General features: G+C 38.6%; 1 protein-coding gene across 14 annotated transcripts in view; it reads right to left on the reverse strand.

The window, feature by feature from the left end:
* Positions 1-20,915, reverse strand: part of LIMCH1 (LIM and calponin homology domains 1) — a 397,989-nt gene that overhangs the window by 27,181 nt on the left and 349,893 nt on the right. For all 14 annotated transcript variants that reach the window (XM_058299328.2, XM_071216751.1, XM_071216737.1 and 11 more), the window contains 3 exons: positions 7,299-7,389; positions 5,898-6,061; positions 2,677-2,782 (listed from right to left, as the gene is read on the reverse strand). In XM_058299328.2, coding sequence (XP_058155311.1) covers positions 2,677-2,782; positions 5,898-6,061; positions 7,299-7,389 — 361 coding nt within the window. The remainder of the gene's footprint in view (positions 1-2,676; positions 2,783-5,897; positions 6,062-7,298; positions 7,390-20,915) is intronic.

Here is a 20,915-nt window from a genome sequence, read left to right on the forward strand (position 1 = left end):
AACTGGTAGAACATCATTAGCATCAACCAGCAGATCTTCAAAGGCCTGTTTGGTCAACTTATAAATAGATGACTTTATAGAGATGGGAATAGATAACACTTTCCAAGAGGGGGAGCATTAGGTGGGCTCTAGGATTTCTGATCCTAATCTTAAAGTTTTTCTGAACTTTACGTGTGACCTCAGACTAGTCAGTTACATATGCGTTGATGTTTTACATCTGGGTAGACCCCTCTGCCTTTTTTTTCCTCAAAATTAAATAAAAATCATGCCTTTTAAAGTTATATTTATTAGAGGCCTTTGTTTCTTGAAAGATAGAAGCCTTATAAACTCCAGGCAAGTACGATGGCTATTTTTCTATCAGCCATGTCTTTGCTGCAGGACTTAAATAAATATTCCAAATCAGTGGCTTTCAGAGTGTTGGCCCCAGATCAGCAGTACCAGCATCATCTGGGAATTGTTAGAAATGCAAATACTCAGACTTCAGGCCAGATCTATTAAATTAGAAACCTGGGGGCGGTGGGGACCCTGCGGGGGGCTCTGGCACACAAGCACATTTGAGAACTACCTTTTTAAGCAGTTTATACTCACAGAGATACTCGCACCAGTGTCTCCACAAGTATAAACACTCTTAGGATGAGGAAAGCATTCAAGAATATTTATTTCTGCCTGGCATCTTGCCCTACAAGTTGTCATGCACTTCTTCTATTTTTATTCTGCAACCACTAGATCACATTTATGAGTGTGCATCTGGGCCAGGTATTGAGCTAAATGCTTTTCACTTCATTCTTTAATCCCCCTTTGAGGATTATTTCCAATTTACACATGAGGATTAGAGATGAGGGAGAACTTTGTGGCTAAGGCCAGATAGCCGAGTACTAGAAAAGCAAGGATTTGAACCCAGGCATTCTGTTCCATGGCCTACAGTTTATAATTACAGCTTCTAAGAACACACCAAACAAATTTCTATCTCGAAAAATAATTTCTGAAATGCTCCAAGTGCTACTAAATTTTATTTGTAATCATTCAATGTGGGTAAAGTATGAAGTAAATTCCCTTAATTCAACAGATCATTAAAAAATCAAGATGCCTAATAGCAGGTAAGACAATAAAACTATTTAACATGCCTTAAAATATCTATGGCCTCTCTATATTATTTATCTATGCCATTACCAAGGGCAAGGAATAGAGCAGAATTAAAATCTGTCTAAATATGCCCACTTGCTGACCCCATTGTGACACTTTTTGGGGGAGGGGGGTCTACTCCTGACAGGACAGGGGAACTGACCTATTTGAGTCAAATTCTTTGAAGAAAGGATTAAACTTGTTTCCACATTAAGGAACTAGTGATCACTAGTACCAGTTAATTCCCACCCATGTGCTCCCTGCTATGTAGATAGAGTTCAACTTAGCTTTCAACCCTCAACTGAGGCTAATGGAAGCCAACTTGGATGGCCCCTCACAGTGCGCATCCTCGAAAAAAGAAGTAAAAATGTATCTCTAGCCACAGTTGGATCTATACCATACCCTCTCCTTGCCTAGGCTGATAAATCTACAAAAGGTACTAGGGAAGGGACATTAAAAAACACACACACACACACACACACACACACACACAAATAAAAAACATGAAACCTTTTAATTCTTGCCTCCTGAATTCTGGCTGCTTCTGCATCTAAACAGGGAGAACTCACACCAGTAAATCCCAGTGGTCGATCTCTTTTGCACACTGGTTCCATGGACCATGGAATTCTCAGGATCCATCCCTCCCACCACCTGCATCCCCAAGCACCTTTGTGGGGACTGTGGGTATCTGGGTTTCCCATCAGGATAAAAGGATTCAAGTTGGGATCATAATGAGTAAAGGGACAGAGTCACAACCAATATATGGCCCAAAAATGTTGGGAGAATTTGTAGTGGGTAGTGACATTTTAAGATGCTACATACTCATATTTTAATAGACCACCCCTACCACATTATATCAAACACATTAAAATGTATCAAACATATGAAACATATTAAAATGTATCCTCAGTCCCCCTCCCACATATATATATATTTTCTTGTTGTAAAGAATTTTTGGAAAGTAAAAAGTTTGGCTCTGAATAACATACTTAATCTATGATAATTAATGATTTCTCAGTAATTATGATGCAAATCCCAGAATTATTATGGTGTAAGAAAATCTGACTTTTTTCCAAATTATTTTCAAATTAAATGGAAATTTTAGGTAGACTAAAATGAACAATTAATGAAGTTGACATAATATTAAGATTACAAACTTTTTATAAAAGTTATTGATTTTGATTTTGTATTTGTTTCATATTTTGCTAACTATAAAATTGTGTCTGTAGTGCTTGAGTGATAAAATGGCCTGGGCAGCTGGGGTCCCCGGCTTGGTCAAACAGAGTATGTAGCCTGAGCATTCCATCCTGAAATTGTTCATTCAGCCACCACGGACTCTGAAAAACACCATCGCTAAAGGAACATCAACATAGAGTAACTAATCTTCCTTTAAAGTAAAGACTGGAATGGGACCTCACATATATATTTTTAATGTAATATTATTACAAAGTCAATAAAAAAAAAAATGAAAAAAAAAAAAAAGTAAAGACTGTTTTACCCCAGACGGCCAAGACAGACCTGTAGAAATGAAAGGAAATATTTCCTTTTCTTTACCTTGAGAATTGAGATTTGGCAAATGTAGTTGGTTGGTTTCAGGCATTTTGTCTAGAAATGGAAATGTCAGGGTTGCTTCTGGTTCTGGAGATTTTGGCTTTACCACCTGGAATGTGGGCAACAGACATAAACAAAGACAAGTATTTTCCCTTAACAAATGCACAGGTGAAATAAAATTTAAGGACTTATGGCTATTACAGAAGTCAAGAAATCCAAGCATTTAACTTTTAAAGGAAAAATTTTACCCCTTCTTCAAATCCCGTTCATATTTTCCTACATTAATATAGAGGTCAATTTTTCAAAGAAATCAAACATAGCATGAAAATTTGATGACAGCTTTTCTCCAAACCCAACCAACAATATTTCATCTCTGGAATAGTACATCATTTTCTCTCATTTCCTTATTGAGCAATCACTTATTCTCTTCCTGGTACTATATAATACTTAACCTGTAATATTAGGGAGTAAGATATTTCACATAAAATAATTTAGAATCAAGTCCTACTCTCTAAGTGCTAAAGATTAAAGCAATATTACCTCTTAATGGACATTTTTCTCAAAATACTACACAAACCACCACAAACTGAAAGCACATTGAAGACAATATACTTTGCTTGTTGACATAGAAGCATTATTTTAAATAACCATTATCAAATAGTACTGTAGCAATCATGCCTTCAGGGATTTTAGAGGCATGTTAGATTACTTGTCCTTATGGCAAATAGTTCCACAATTACAGGCTTTAAAAATTCTTATGTTTGCTTTGTAAAAATAGATTTTATTCTTGTTACTATTTTATTTTTTTCCTCCCCTATCTGAATGGTCTTTAGTAGAAGCACCCTCCTTCTGATTTCCTGCTTCTGATAAATTGATAGCTGAAAGAATAGATTACCAAACTTGTTAAAATAAATGAGTCAGTAGCAAAGTTCTGAATGAAAAGCATGGGCTGTATCAGGTCATGTCCTTTCATTTGCCTGCAGGACTTTCTCTGACTTACTCTTAGACTGAAGGTTGTGTGTTCTCAATGGATTAATCTGATAGTTAAGGGACCTCAGGACAAGTGAGGCTGTATAACATCTGTTTCATCACAAGCAGATCATAGACCAGTGATTTCACCTTCAGGATTACTTAATGTCTAGTTTTTCTTCTTGATAGGATTTTATTTTTATTTATGAATATATTTGACACTAAAGAAATCCTAGAGAAAATTTCTTCTAGATAGGATTTTATTTATGAATATATTTGACACTAAGGGGAACCTGAAGAAAAAGTAGTAAATCCCATTTTGCTTTACAGAGGTCAACCAGATGTCCAAATGAACATTGGTGTTAAACATACAGCAAGTGCTAAGGTTTAGGTTTAGCAAAATTGACAACCCTGAAATCTTAACCTCACAGTTCCCTCAGTAGTGGAGACTGACAAAAACATGTTTCAGATAATGTGAGGTTTTAAATGGAACAGTTGATGGTCAGTAGAAATACTCAAAATGATCACAACATATAAAAAGATCACCTTGTATGCACTGTTGCTTTGCTTTAAAAAGGTAACACCCTGAAATGAAATTTTTAAAAAAAGAAAGCTGTTATATCTATGGTGATTACCTTTCTCCCTTGAAAAGGTAGGGCTCTAACAGCTATCATACAGTAGGAAAGGGAGAAAGGGGGAGAAATTCACATTGTGTGAGTTCAGAGATACTTTGGATTCTAAGACAGTTATTCCATTTGCTAATTAACTAGCAAGGGTTCTTATTGTGGAGTCCACAGAACAAAATTCAGGAGAGTCTCTGAACATGGTATTACTTAATACCAAGGATAACTTGGTAATCTGATATATTTTACTTTATGCATTTAAAACTATTGACAAAAAGTTTTCCTTTTAGCTTAAATTTAAGTGGGAAAAAAGTGAATTTGGAAGAATAATGAATAAAGAATGGTTACAAATGGAATGTGGATAAAGTAATGCTTATAAGGCAGGAAATGCTGACTGTGCTCAATACCTGACCTACAGGTTAGGTTCCCCTTTAACTGTTATACATATATATATATATAAAAAGGGACAGCCAGGCTCTGAAATACTCTATTAAAGGCAAATGTGAGGTCCTACTAAGGACATAGCACTCTGAGCAACTTGTGTCTTGTTCACTGTTGGATATCCAGGGCCTAGTAAAGTGATTGGCACATACTAGGTGTACAAGCAATACTGGCTGAGTAAACAAAATGAATGAACTGGAACTACAAGTGGTAAAATTTTCACTTTAAAGTCAAACCTCATTTCAGGTTTAATTTTTAAAGGTGGGTTTCCACCACATTTAGCACACCAGCTGTGTAAATCAGGGGTTTTCCATCTCGGTTATCCATTGGAATCACTGAGGGAGCTTTTAAAACAGATGCCTAGGCCTTGCCTGCAGAGAGTCTGATTTCTCTGATCAAGAGCGGGCTTAGTGTTTCTAAAATTTTAAAGGGTAGTCAAGGTTGAGAAGAACTGATATGTTATATATGTAATAAAGACTTATTGATGCTATACCTAAAAATCACTGTGAACAAGTTTCTGAACAAGGAAGAAATTTAATAAAAACAAGACTTTAAAAGCCATTATATCAGATCAATAATTTTTTAGATTCCTTCGTTATTCAAATCCAGAGGCATCAGAAGTATCACTGCCATAAAAAGCAGGTAATTACTAGAAAGAGAATATTTAGGAAGGTGACAGGTTAAATAAGAAATAAGCAACTCAAGTACAGCAAACTAAAACCTAACAGCAAAGCTTTGTAATTTATATTTATATTTTTCTTTTCTACATATCAAATTCTTTGTAATTAAAATTTAATTACCTAAAATAATTTTTAAAAGATGTTGAAAGAATATATGCCAACTGTTAACAACAGAGGGGTATATTTCAGTGACTTTTACACTCTTTCTATACACATTTACTCATATGTATTATTTTATATATATTTAACTTGATATATCTGTTATATATTTATATCACTTTCTACATTCTAAATTTACGTATATTACTTTCTACATATTCATAACCCGTTAAATTTTTTTTCAATGAACATGAAGTATATTTGTATTTAGAAAAAAATACACATGAAAGATAGGAAAAAAGATGGGGAAAGAAAATAAATCTTCCTTATAAACACACTGCCCCAGCAGCAGCTAGCTGCAATATGAAAAACCATATGAATTTTACACACTTATACCAATTATGTACTTCACCTTTTGTGAGAGCACCAACTCCACCTTTCCACTCATTTCATTTTCTGATTTCTTTTGGACTTTTTCTTCTGGCACAGCATCCTTCAGCTGGGGGCTGGGAGAAAAGTCTACAAGGGCCACAGTTGGGCTAGACCGAGTCACGGTTGTTGTGAAATGCTGTGGCTCTGAAATGAAGTTGTATTCAGAAAAATAAAGAAGAAAATGAAGCCATGTAAAGAATCATTTATCCTGCAATACCACAAAGTACACTTATTTAGCCCATATCCTGGCCTGGCAATAAGAACTATAACAGTACTATGATGACTATAAAAGACTCTAAAATGCTTGAACTCCCAAGGCTCTTTCATATTATAAAATGACATGCAACAAAGACTCATCAAATAACCCCGTTATGGCACTTCCACAACAAAAAGTTAATTTCCTAATAAGAGTCACAGTTTACATCTGAATAAGAATACATGAAACAAAATGCTGACATGAAATATATAATAATTATGACAGTCAGGGATGGAAGAAAAAAATATGTACAAATAATATCTAGCCATATATATGACTGAGAGGCAGTCTGGCTCTTTTCTTTTGTATGTCAATTCTCCTTTTTATCATCATATTTTCATAACTGGAATGTGTTAAGGATTTCATGATATATATCATACAATGAAAATACAGTGTTCTTTGATTTATGAAGATGTAGGTACACTTAAGAGTGGGTAGAAAGTTACCACCTGAGGGGACATGTGAAAATTTGGAGGGAACTCTAGTTTGAAAGGCATTTGCTAAAATTTTTAGTAATGACATTTAAAATAATTTAGTATTTGCAGAGCATGGAAGGATTTTTGTGTTTTATAAAAGGGAGAAATGAGTTAAAGGTATTGAGAAACACCACTTTAGGAAACACTGGGTTCCCTTACCTAAGAAATGGTTATAGTACATTCATGATCACTGTCCAAGTTTATGGCATCACTTTAATCTTTCAAACTATTCCTGAGCCTTATCAATTGCAGTGCCAATTTTATGATGTATTTTTAAAAACCCATATCCTATCTATTGTTGCTACTCTGGGTTAGCGTGTGACCCTAGATTTTCAGCATTATTTACATGGAAAAATGTAATCTGATTTATGATGATGGAGATATATTTTCAAAATACAAAACAACATGGGGCAGTAAAAGCACCTGAATTCCTAAGTTCATAGCAATATATGGCCAGAGTTTCCCTAGAAAGCCTCTAGGTGGCGGTACAATCACATCAGTTACAGACCCTAAAACCTACCTTAGGGGTGGGTGGCTTAGTTGGAGAAATTCTCCACTCTCATTTCATTATGTCTTAAACGTTATAATGATTTCCATTGTATTTCAAAAGTTATGATTTACATGAAAACTAGTCTGTCATGAAACAAACCTGATGAGGCAAGTTCTGTGTTTCCTTTTCCTGGTTTTCCACCATCATTCTCATCTTCTGGACTGTACAGTTCCGTATCCTCCGTGGTTGCCTGAAAAGGAGAGAAGTTTTTTTCCCTCCTTAATAAATTGTTCCTTTCAAGGTTCTAAAGAGGCTAAGGATTTCTTGGCTTGCTATTAATTTTTAGGACAACACAGGGAGTTGCCCGCGTGAATTCATTCTTTTCTATTTCCTAGGCAGCTTTATGGCAAGAGTCTGGCTTTGTCAGGATACACTCAGTGAGAGAACAGTGGTGTGGCAGCCGCCTCAAGAAGGCACGTGCACACCCACTACCTCCATAACCCACTTGGGACAGCCTCAGACACACATTTCCACTCCTTCCTCCCTTTCACTCCAAATTTTCAAAATCACAACCACCAGCCATTTGCTCCTCAACACCTTTCAAGCTGGCTTCTGGTTGCATCACCCACTGAAGAGGCTTTTCTCAAAGGTTACAATTAAACTCTCAGTGGCCTGTCCCCTGAATGGCTGCCTGTGAATCCTAGCCTTGTGGACTTTTTATACTTCTTGAAACTTGCTGCTTTCCTGGGTTCCCAATGACCCTTCAACTCTATTTCTGGGGTCCTAATTGTCTCTCTCAGACTACTCTTCTCTCACTGGCTCTTATTCCTTTTCTTCTCATCCAAATATTGGTCATTCTAAAGGTTCCAACTATGGGCCCTGTTTTCTTCCAACTCTACTGAATTGCCCTCAAATTCATTAATTATCCTCATGGGTTTACCACTAAGTCATCTCTATTGTGGTGTGTACTTCCATCTCCAGTCCTGAGAGGCCATCTGAGTTTCATTTCTGCTGAACTGACCTTCACTTTCATGGTAAATGACTCAGGCTCGATACAGCAAAAGTTACCTCCAAACAAGTCCCTCCAGATTTAACTATTTCTATTTACAACACCAGCTTTTATCAGCAAATTAGAATCGGAATAGTTCTTGACTCATCCCTCATAAGCATCCATCATTTCCCAAGTCCTTCAGCTAGAACCCAAGTTTAGCGTTTTCTCCCTCATTCTTCCACTAAAGGGTCTCTCTGATTGGATCCTACTGTCTAATCCATTTGGTTGTTACTGTCATGTTCTTCTAAGTAGTACCTCAAATGTAGCAGTTTTCTGCTTAATGGAATTCATATTGTAAAAAAAAAAAAAATAGAACCATCTAATTGTCCAATGATTGGGGAATGGTTGAATTACTTCCTGTAAGTCCATAAAGGACAACAGTATGCAGTCATTAAAAAATCAAGGTGTTGGGAAACGGACTTTGGCCCAGTGGTTAGGGTGTCCGTCTACCACATGGGAGGTCCGCGGTTCAAGCCCCGGGCCTCCTTGACCCGTGTGGAGCTGGCCCATGCGCAGTGCTGATGCGCGCAAGGAGTGCAGCGCCCCCCCCAGGGGTGTCCCGGGACCCGCGTAGGGGGGCCCCACGCGCAAGGAGTGCACCCATAAGGAGAGCCGCCCAGCGCAAAGGAGGGAGCAGCCTGCCGAGGAATGGCGCCGCCCACACTTCCCGTGCCGCTGACGACAACAGAAGCGGACAAAGAAACAAGACGCAGCAAAAAGACAGAGAAAACAGACAACCGGGGGAGGGGAGGGGAATTAAATAAATTTTAAAAATTAATAAACCTTAAAAAAAAAAACCAAGGTGTTGAGCAATATTTAACGATATGTTAAAATACTTATTATCTAATATTAAGTTAAAACTGTACACTATATATACAGTATGATGACTACATGTACGTGATTGTACATATATCCATAAATACACACCAATATACCTGTAATATGGGAAAAAACAACTTTGTGTAAACTATGGTCTATAGTTAATAGTACAATTATAATATTCTTTCATCAATTGTAACAAAGATATGACATTAATGCAAAGTGTTAATAATGGGGGTTGAGAATATAGGAGCACTGCATTTTCTACATATTTTTCGGTAAACCTCAACTTCTCTAATTAAAAAAAACAGTAAGGAAACATACAAAAAATGCTAACAGTAATTTTATAATGTACTTAAATTCTGGGTGACTTTTTCCCTTCTTTTTAATTATTTTTTTCCTGTATTCCAAAATGTTCTACAATGAGTAAGTATCGCTTCTGTAATCTAAAAACAAAATCAGTGTAATTTTACATAGGTTTCAATTGGGAATAAATTGACTCCAGAACGAAATTGGAAATTCTACTGATATTATAGTAGTTGTTTGATAAAAATGAATAAAAGGGGAGCAGAGATGGCTCAAGAGGTTGAGCACCTGCTTCTCATATGGGAGGTCCTGGGTTCAGTTTCCAGTGCCTCCTAAAAACAAAGACAAACAACAAGCAAACAAATGAAAAAACCAACCCAGGGGAATGGATGTGGCTCAGTGGTTGAGTGCAGGCTTCCCACTTAAAAGGTCCTGGGTTCAATCCCCAGCCATAGTATTAAAAAAAAAAAAAAAGTGAAAGATTATTTCAAGTACTGTCCAGACAGTATACCTTGACAACCAAAGAGAACTAATTAATGACAACTGTTTTGTTATGAAAGGCCTAAAGCTGAATTTTTTAGTGTGTATGAAATATTTGATAAATTTAAAAAGGTTTTTGGGATGTGGCTATGGATCAAGCAGTTGACCTCCCATTTACCATATGGAAGACCTGGGTTTGATCCCTGGGACCTCCTGGTAAAAAAAGAAAAAAGGTGTCCCAGACCTGTGCAGCGAAGTGATGCACCAAAAAGACAATGAAGCAACCAGATAGAAAAAATAAAAAAAATAAAAATATATATATAGGCCTTAAGATAAAGGCCAAAACTAGTTTCTGAGAAAAGGCATTATTAAACACTATAATAAGTCCTTGTGGATTCCCTAAGAGCTTGGATTTATTGGTCTTTTATAAGTGTGTACTTCTTGCCCATAAATCAAAATGTCTCCCAAATTAAAATGAAAGCCCTTTATAGTTAATACATTGGTGGAAATTGGCAATGAATGTTTAAAAATTCATTTATATTTACAGAGAATTTAAGCAAAAAAACTTTCAAGCTTCTGAAAGGTTTCACAATAGCATCTAGAAGCAAAAATGCGATTTTTCTTTTGGAAGGTGGAATTGTGTTGAGATCGTGAGAATTACATGGGCATTAATAGCAGATAACCATGAATCAATTCTCGAAGAACATTATATTAAATTAAAATGCACTGTTAAAACCCTAGGCAGGATATTGAATGGATTTTGTAACTTCTTAATATAGCAAAAAGCCTGGGTTGAATTCCATTAAGAGACTTAATGAGGGAAATAGTTAAACAAACCAAAGTCTCTTTTATTATAGTTAACGTTTTATATATTTTTTCATTATTATAAGAACAGCTGATATGGTTAGTAGTGTTTGTACATCAACCAGTTTAGCATTACAAAAGAATAGGGTATAATTCAAAATCCTTTCCCTGCCCTCTCCTAGAATGTTATTACATAATATTTTTGCTTATGAACCTAATAGATACAATACTGACAGAAATACTGATATTTTCGTTTTCGCCCAAATGGATTAGATTATAAAAAACTAGCCAAGATTGGGAAACAAATTTGTACTTCAATATTGATGAACGATGCTTTTGAAAATACTGGTGTTTCCAATTACTAGAAATAAAATAACTACAGAAACAGGTTCAAAAATCCTCCTCAGGCCAAAAATTAACAAAGAAATGAACAAATTTTATTACATCTAAGATGCTATTAATTTTAAACTGTATTATTGTATTTATTATTTGGTAAGGAAGAACAAACACTGTTAATTGTGACACTCCATTGACTGTAAGATGTATCCTGATTTAGAGATGTTAAAATGTGAGGGAAAAAAAAGTGCCATTTGGGATCAATAATAAGATAATTCATGAAGTCCTTTAGAAATAATATATAATTCAAAAGAGACAAGATCCTCAGGCAGTCTTATAGCCTACAAGTTCAATAAGGAGTATTTTACTAGCAGACTATATTTGGTAATCTATTGTCTACCCATGACTAATGGAGAACTCCCACTCTTAAGAATTCTCACATTTCTGAATACGTTACCATTCTGAATGCAGTTACCATGTGCCAGTGCCTTTGGGGCAATTGACATGGATTATCCCACTTAATCCTTAGAGCAGGCTTACCAGGTGGGTACCAAAATTATTCCCTTTATAGAGATGAGGAAACTGAGCCCTGGAGGTTAAGCAACTTGCCCAGGGTCACACTGCCATTGGACAGAGGAGATGTGCTGGTAACCTCAACGCTCCATCATCCAGAATCCAGTCACACCAGCTCCAGGTTTTTCCCGGGCAGTCAAAGGTTTCCATCAGTAAGAAGCAGTCTAGGACCTGAGAGTCTCAGGCTTGCTTCTGAAATGATTCAGACTGCTTTTTCTTTTCCCTTCCCATCCTCTAGCTCTCAAACACTTATTTCTGCAAAATATTAGAATTCCCTGGAATATCTCTGGACAAGAGGCAGCTTAGCTAAAATCTCTTACTTCCCAGTGCACCTTGAGAGCAGAGGGCCCCTCTCCACCAACCCATCTCAGGGCTTTAGATCCAGCTGAGGTTCTGAGGGAACCTCGTTTCTCAGGACACCTAGCACTGTTCTTGGCGTAGATCAGACACGCAATTCATGCGAAGGGAGCAAATGTCATGTGCATTATTTATGGAATTTATACTCCCAGGCTTAGTTTAAATGCATACTAGTCATCAAAATCAGGCTATTTCAGAATATTCAGAATAAATTAAGAGAAAGAGCAAGTTGCAATACATTATTAATAACATGAGCCCACTGAAACATTTATATGCACTGAGAAAAAGAGAAGGATACACGCTAAAAACACGCACACACACAAAAACCTGTATTAATTTCTGTGCAGTTAGCACAATAGATAGTTCGTGTTGTTTTCATAATTTTCTATATTCTGCACTGTATATAGACTGTATGTAACGAGGGAAAATCCTCAAAGCCAGTTTAATTAACTTATGTCTAGATACTCTATCCCAAATGCCTGTTACTTTAGAACTTGCATCATTATTTCAGAGGAAATGACTTAAAAGTTGGCAGTTTTAAGACCAGTCTTGATATATTCAGAGGTTTGCCTCAAACAAATTCGCCTTACCAGGAAATGTGCTTTCTGACCCATACTTTCCCTTGGCTGCAGCTAAACAGAGAAAAGGCCTTCCCTTCTCTAACCAGTAACTCTCTCAAGAATGAAAACAAGTAAATAATAACAGATCCCTGGGCACGAATGAATGAGGGCAGAGAAAAGATGCACACAGGACTAAGCCAGGAGTTGGCAAAGCCTTGACTGAGAACATAACCCAAAGGGGCACAGGTGCCAGGCTCAGCCCTCAGACTAGAGAGGGAGGCAGCAGTTTCCTGGCTTGAGAGGACATGGTCTAGTCACAAAACCTACCTGGCATCTGGCCACCAGTTTTTTGTTTTGTTTTCTGCTTTTTTTTTTTTTTTGAGTTAATTTTTTATTTTTAAAGAAGGTTTAGATTACATAAAAGTGACATCAAAAATATTGGGGATTCCCATATAATCCACCCCCTCCTCCTCCCACACTTTCCCACATTAACAACATCTTTCATTAGTGTGGCGCATGCTACAATTCATGAACACATATTGAAGCAATGCTATTAACCATGGATGGTAGTTTTCATTATAGTTTACACCACACAATTTTATAGGTTTTGATTATGAAATATATAATGGCTTTTATCTGTCATTGCAGTGTCATGCCAGACAATTCCAATGTCCCAAAGTACTCCATGTTATACCTATTCTTCCCTCTCCCTCCCCTCAGAACCGCTGGTGGCCACCAGTTTTAAAGGAGAATCGTGTTGGTGGGCTGGCCCTGAAAATGAGAATGGATTGGGAATAGGAGGCAGAAGGACAAGTCTTGAGACCTAGGGATTGAGAGCTGGTCCCGTTTTTACTACAGAGAAGCTGTAGGGGCTTGGGATCATCATTAAACCTCGACGGGGGAAAGAAGTGATGTCCACGGCTCTTTTCTAAGTTACCATTCTGTGACTCTGAGTGATTTCCTGGCCCCAGTCTTGATAAGCTATCAGGACAGGAGCCTGGAAAAATCAGCCTATTTATGCCATGTCACCATGATCTGATGCCACAGAATGTAGACGTGTATTTCTCTTTTCACTTTTTTTTAACCATTTTATTTGTTTTTAAAGATTTATTTTTGTTTCTCTCCCCACCTTTCCCTTCTCCTTTCACTTTCATACTTCCAAATATCTGCTGTTACTGGAAGGAAGAAGATGTCCACAGGGGCCAGGGTCTCTAAGCCTTAAACTTGTTTTTTCTTTCATGTATGTTCATAATAATTTTATTAGTTGCAGTCAAAAACTGGAAATAATCCAAATAGTCATCAACACGTTAACAGACAAATTATGATATATATCCATCCAATGAAATACCACTCACAGGCAATGAATTATTGATACTTGCCACAGTACAGATGAATCTCAAAACAATTAGGCTGAGTGAAATAAGGCAGACAAAAAAAAAAAAGTACATACTTTCTGATTCCATGCATTCAAAATTCTAGAAAATGCATACTCACAGAAAGCATACTAGGGGTTGCATTAGCATGAAGGGATAGAAAGGGATGGTGGAGAAGAGTTCTAAGAAGCTTGGGGAAATTTGGGGTGATGACGAATGTTCATTATCTCAATTGTGATGACAGTTGCAAGGGAATATATACATTCCAAAACTTATCAAATTATATTTTAAATGTGGGTAGCTTACTATACGTCAATTTATCTCAATAGATGTTTTTTTAAAAAAAGAACGCTTGGGTCCTCAAGCTTCTGCAGACAGAAAATGGACTGAGAAAGATGTGTAAGTCTAAGGATAGCATATTCCCTAAAGGTTTTTTTCAGATGTGGCCAAGGATGATAAGCCTTCAACTTTTTTAAAAAAAAGACTTATTTTATTTATTTCTCTCTCCTTCCCCCTTGTTGTCTGCTCTCTGTGTCCATTCACTGTGTGCTCTTCTGCGTCTGCTTGCATTTTCAGGCAGCACCGGGAAACCGTGTCCCTATTTTGTTGCGTCATCTTGCTGCATCAGCTCTCCGTGTGTGCGGTGACACCCCTGAGCAGGCTGTACTTTTTTCATGCGGGGTGGCTCTCCTTGAGGGGCACGCTCCTTATGTGTGGCATGACACTCCTTGCATGCAGCAGCACTGTGCATGGGCCAGTTTACTGCACGGGTCAGGAGGCCCCGGGAATTGAACCCTGGACCCTCCATATGGCAGGCAGAAGCTCTATCAGTTGAGCCACATCCACTTCCCCTTAAACTTTTAAAACCAACAATATGAGGCTCTGTCCCAGGTATGACCGGTTAGGCTTGATGTTTTTATTTCACCTGACACAGGCTTTCCTGAGCTCTGTTCATTCCTCTGTACCCAAATACAGAAAAATGATTTTTAAACAAGCATTACAGTCAGTCATCTTACAACTACTTCTAGATGGAGAAAACAAATAGGGTTTCTAAAGAAATGTTTGCCGACATTTGACATCCAAAAGGAATTTGCCGCTAGTCTCAGTTGTAAGGAAAACAGCACCTACTCAAATGCCTTCACCCTGCTCTCACTGCAAAATGAAATGCTCCAAGAAAGATTTGATTGTCTACTTTTTCTGGATCAGAAAACATTAGTAAAATACTGAATTTTCAAGAGGAAGGCCCATCGCTTTACCAAGGGAGAAAAACATACCCACATTGTTACTTGGTTTGAGAAAGACAGATAAAGTAATTTCAGTCCCGCAGTGTCTCTCCCCTGAGACACAACAATGTTGAAATTAGGCCAGTTAATAACCCTTCAAGGGCCTCTAAGTGTTCAAGGGGAAGGAAGAGTCGCATGACTCTTGCTTTCAATAAAAAGTTAGAAATGATTAAGCGTAGTGAGGAAGGCAAGTCGAAAACTGAGATAGGTACCAAATAACTGAGTTGGCCCAGGTATACTGAGGGAGAATTGCCACAAACAGGGGTGTGTGGGGGGTCCTGGCCAAGAGGAGAGCGTGAGTGACATCATTTGGATTGAGCTCTCAATACAAGTGGGCGGAGGGCCAGGGAGGCCAAGGATGGGAGTCCTGGGATTTAAGGTGGCAGGAAGAAGCCAGAAATGGGAAAGCGTGAGCAACAGGAAAAGCAGAAAGAGCTGCAGGAAGAATCGTGCACATCTGTGGAATCATGTGAGTATTGTGTGAGTGTCGTCTTCTGGAAAAAGCCATTCAAATCTGCAGAGTTTTTAGAGGATTACAAGTGGAACGCCTGACAGGCCGAGTTGGAAGACTATAATGAATTTATCTCATTTGTATGAAATTCACATCTGTTCAAGATGGGAATTCTGACCATCTTTTTTCCAAAAACTATTTTTTCAGGCTTCTGAAAAATGTATTATAAACCTCCTTTCTTCCATTATCAATATTAAAAACAATTTAAGTGCATCTCTTAAATAAAAAGTTAAAAATAACTAAACTCAGCAAAGAAGGCATGTCGAAAACTGAGACAGGCCAAAAGCTAGGCCTCTTGTGCCAACAGTTAGCCAAGTTGTGAACGCAAAGGCAAAGTTCTTGAAGAAAATTAAAAGTGCTACTCCAGTGAACAGATGAATGATAAGAAAGCAGAACAGGGAAACGGACTTTGGCCCAGTGGTTAGGGCGTCCGTCTACCACATGGGAGGTCCACGGTTCAAACCCCGGGCCTCCTTGACCCGTGTGGAGCTGGCCATGCGCAGTGCTGATGCGCGCAAGGAGTGCCGTGCCACGCAAGGGTGTCCCCCGCGTGGGGGAGCCCCACGCGCAAGGAGTGCGCCCGTGAGGAAAGCCGCCCAGCGTGAAAGGAAAGTGCAGCCTGCCCAGGAATGGCGCCGCCCACACTTCCCGGGCCGCTGACGACAACAGAAGCGGACAAAGAAACAAGATGCAGCAAATGGACACCAAGAACAGACAACCAGGGGAGGGGGGTAAATTAAATAAATAAATAAATCTTAAAAAAAAAAAAAAAAAAAAAAAAAAAAAAAAGAAAGCAGAACAGCCTTACTGCCGATATGGAGAAAGCTTTCATGATCTGGATAGAAGATCAAACCAGCCACAACATTCCCTTAAGCCAAAGCTTAATTAAGAGCAAGGCCCTAACTCTCTTCAAATCTATGAAGGTTGAGAAAGGTGAGGAAGTAGCAGAAGAAATGTTTAAAGCTAGGAGAGGTTGGTTCATGAGGTTTAAGGAAAGAAACCACCTCCATAACATAAAAGTGCAAGGTGAAACAGCAAGTGCCGATATAGAAGCTGCAGCAAGTTAGCCAAAGATTTAGCTAAGATCACTGATGAAGGTGGTTATAACTAAACAACAGATTTTCAATGTAGACAAAATAGCCTTCCATGGAAGCTTCTTCCGATAAAGATGTTGTGAACATTGTTGAAATGACAACAAAGGATTCAGAATCGTACCTAAACTTAGTTGACAAAGCAGTGGGCAGGGTTTGAGAGGATTGATTCCGATTTTGAAAGAAGTTTTACTGTGGGTAACATGCTACCAAACAGCATTGCCTGCTACAGAGAAATAGTTCCTGAAAGGAACAGTCAATCGATATGGCCAACTGAATGTTTGTCTTGATTTAAGACATTGCCATGGCCATCCTAATCTTCAGAAACCACTACCCTGACCAGTCAGCAACCATCAACACTGAGGCAAGAGCCTGCAACTCACTGGAGGCTCAGATGGTGGCTAACACTTTTTAGAAATAAGATATTTTAAAATTAAGGAATATACATTGTTTTTTTAGACATAATGCTATTGTACACTTAATAGACTACAGTGTAGTATAAATATACGTTTCATATGCACTGGGAAACCAACAAATTCGGGTGACTCACTTTATTGTGATATGCACTTCATTGCAGGGGCCTGAAACCAAACCTGCAGAATCTCTGAAGTATACCTGTACTTATTGGAAATAGATTTGAGGTTCTGGAAGTTTAAATTGCCTGGGGAGTGGGGAAAGGGTGGGTTTGATCTTTGACCAAGTGCAATAGAGTAGTAGCATTTTAGGAGAGGGTCCTTTTTTGGGTACTGTTGAGGAAAAAAAGAAATTCCAATATAAATATAAGTGACAGTGGGGCAGGAAAACACTAGACTAGCTCTGAAGGAGGCAGAAACTGTCTGATTTGTCCGTAAGTCACTAAACATTGGATAAATTAGTCCTCAGATTAGATAGCATTTCAAATTCCAGATCTTGGATTCTTGGAGTCTGCATTTATTTACACTATGACAGGATTTTCTTGCAGAAGCCGGATATTTTAAAATGTAAAGGAAAATGATATGTTTCCATTTAACAGAGATGTAGGTTGTACTAACAGCAAACACTTTGAAATATGTCAGGGATAACAGATAAGAACAGAAATGGAAAGGTCCCATTCGGAAGAGAGTCACCATCCCAAGAGTTTCAAAAGAGAAAGACAAGGTAGAAGGAAACTAAGGAGATGACGCAATTTTCTAAACCAGTGCGTGTGCCAGCCCAAAAGGCGGAAGCTCCAACCTCGCCCCCCTCCCACAGTGGACTGGATGCCATCCTTCTCTGCTGCTCTGCCTCATGTTCTGAGTTAATGTCCCTGCCTACTTCTGCTGTTGTGCCCTTTGAACAGTTCCAGCTCACCCTAAAGGAATTGTGACATTTCAGTGGTGGGTGAGGCGACTCCTCTGTAGAGAGTGTATCTACTGGAAATGCATTTTTTTGGGAAGAAAGACACCATTTAAAAAGATGAACACTATTCCTTTGACAGTCCCACAGAATTGGGCGAATAAGTTAGAAAAAAGGGAAAAAAGTACAAGTTAGTATCAATCCCTCGGAGGCGCTGAAAAAGGTTTCCCATTTTAAGCTGCTCACCCTATTTTGCCATAATCAATTCATTTTGCTCCTTTCAGTAGCAATATACTGACTGTAAGATAGTCAAGGAACGCTTTTCTTGGAATAATGTAGAAGGAAGTAAAATGAGGTGTATGTTTACCGGAGAAAGGATTCTTTTCAAGACTCTCGAGATGACGCATTTTGAGTGGTAGCCTTTTGGTGTCGCAGATTGCAAGCATGAAGAGTGTTTTAGTTCCTTATCATGTGGCTAACAACGTGGATTTTAGACTAATAAATATACACAGGGAGATGCCTACCCAGAAAATGTTAGTTCCTGCCGGAGTTGACTTAAGGGTCGAAAGTACGAATGACAGGGTAAACAAATGCTATCATGTCTTCTAAACCCTAAGTTAGAAATTATTCCCAACTGGGCAATTTCTCCAAGGAAGAAATACATAGAAGAGACTCTCAGGCTCTGTATCCTGTAGCTACCCAGGATCAGGCTGGTTTCTGGGAAGAAAATCAACAGAGGCCACCCTGTTTTCAGAATTCTCCTTATTATAATGGATAAACTCCTGGAATAACATGATTTTTTCACGTTATTTATTTATTTCTCTTCCCCCTCCCCCCCCCCCCCCATTGTCTGCTCTCTGTGTCCATTTGCTGTGTGTTCTTCTGTGTCTGCCTGTATTGTTGTCAGTGGCACTGGGAATCTGTGTCTCTTTTTTTTTTAAAGATTTATTCATTTATTTATTTCTCTCCCCTTCCCCCCCCACCCCCCGCCAAGTTGTCTGCTCTCTGTGTCCATTCGCTGAGTGTTCTTCTGTGACCGCTTCTATCCTTATCAGCAGCCTCGGGAATCTGTGTCTCTTTTTGTTGCATCATCTTGTGTCAACTCTCCGCGTGTGCGGTGCCATTCTTGGGCAGGCTGCACTTTCTTTCGTGCTGGGCAGCTCTCCTTACAGGGCACGCTCCTTGCACGTGAGGCTCCCTTACGCAGGAGACACCCCTGCGTGGCATGGCACTCCTTACACATGGCAGCACTGTGCATGGGCCAGCTCACCACACAGGTCAGGAGGCCCTGGGTTTGAACCCTGGGCCTCCCATGTGGTAGGCGGACGATCTATCCATTAGGTCAAATTTGCTTCCCTTCAGATCATCTTCCTTTGCTTTCATTAAAACTAAATACTTGTGAGGGTGTGTAATCAATGTGAAATCACAATTGTCTCTGTACTTTTAGTGGTTTAACAGTTTAACCACTATTAAATGGGAATATGCCTTGCATTAAAGGAGAATAGATCATTTAAATTTTTTTTTATTAACTTAAAAAATAAGATAATTATTATTTATTGAGAGAGAATGTATATTTTTAGGGAAGCATTACTTTTCCAAAAAATAATAAAACTACTTTTCTTCTGGGAGTCCTGTGCTTAATGCATAGAAGATGGGTAATACTTTTACCCCAAAGGATTAAAACTTGGAAGGAGAGATTAAATAGTTGGTTAGGAGGTCTAGGCCTCCTGTCTAGCTGTCTCTTCAGTTAGCTGTCAGGAGTAAAATCTATTTAACCAAGGGCAGGATTTGCCCTCAATTCAAACAAATGGTCAGAGGGTAGAACTGATGGGAGGTAGAGAGTACACGCAGGTGTGACAGCAGAACCCTGATTTGTCCTCATAATTAATATTTTGGGCCTGACTAAGCCCTGAGTACCTCTGTTAAGTGGTAGGTGTCATGGGTCAAGCATGGGGCTTGAACTTTTACTTTTCCAAAGGACACTGAGAACGCTCGACAATATGTGCAAAGGGCCTGTGACAGGATAGATGGAACCAAATTGAGGAACAGAAAGGTGCTTATAAAGGGAATTTAGAGAATGCCCCATCACAAAGCATAGCAAAAAGAGAAATAAGAACAAAATTCCTAACCTATTGCAGAAGACCAATTCTACCGCCGCAATGTCAATCAATTTGGGGGGCTTCTAATTTAAACTTAAGAGAATAAGTTGATGTTTACTCCACCAGTAAAGTTCTCACCATGCTAGCAAACCTGACAATCCATTTCATGATGATTCTTAAGAACTCTTCAGAGTTGGTATAACACTTATACGAATGAAAGGCAAATTTAATTTCAGACTGAGAACCTTGGCATTTACCAGGATCACAAAACTTTGCTAGCAGAGACTAGAAACAACGTTGCCATAGTGAGGAGACTATTTTGGTCTATTCCAATATGAATCTCTTTCATAGGGTTTGAACATTGTGGGGAAGAATTACATCCTTTCAATTCCTCTGTGAAAACATAATTTTATTCTTCAGAAGGCACATCCAGAGGTAAGAAAATAACACCCAGCCCCACTGAATGGGTTTTAGCTAGCTGGGTCACCCAACTTAGCCCTGGAGTTGGAAGATGTTTCCTTCTGAACAGAACCCCTCTAGGGGTAAGGGGGAAAATCTTGAGCATTTCCCTCCATCCTCCAACTGTATTTCCAACCCATGCTCTGTAAATCAAAACTGCAGATGCTTCGCCTCTGGTGAGGACAAATAAGGTTGAACAGAGTCCAGCTTACACCCTGAAAGCTGGCTGCAGCTGTGGAAGTGACAGCTTTGGTCTGATCAGCTAAAACCAGCATGAGTTTCTGGTGAGTGATATAAGAAACCAGAATCTTCATGATGACTTTTTATACTCTGAAGTAGTAAATGTGATGTTACTTTGAG

This window comes from Dasypus novemcinctus, chromosome 1, assembly GCF_030445035.2.
Source record: "Dasypus novemcinctus isolate mDasNov1 chromosome 1, mDasNov1.1.hap2, whole genome shotgun sequence".
In the NCBI taxonomy this organism is placed as follows: Eukaryota; Metazoa; Chordata; class Mammalia; order Cingulata; family Dasypodidae; genus Dasypus; species Dasypus novemcinctus.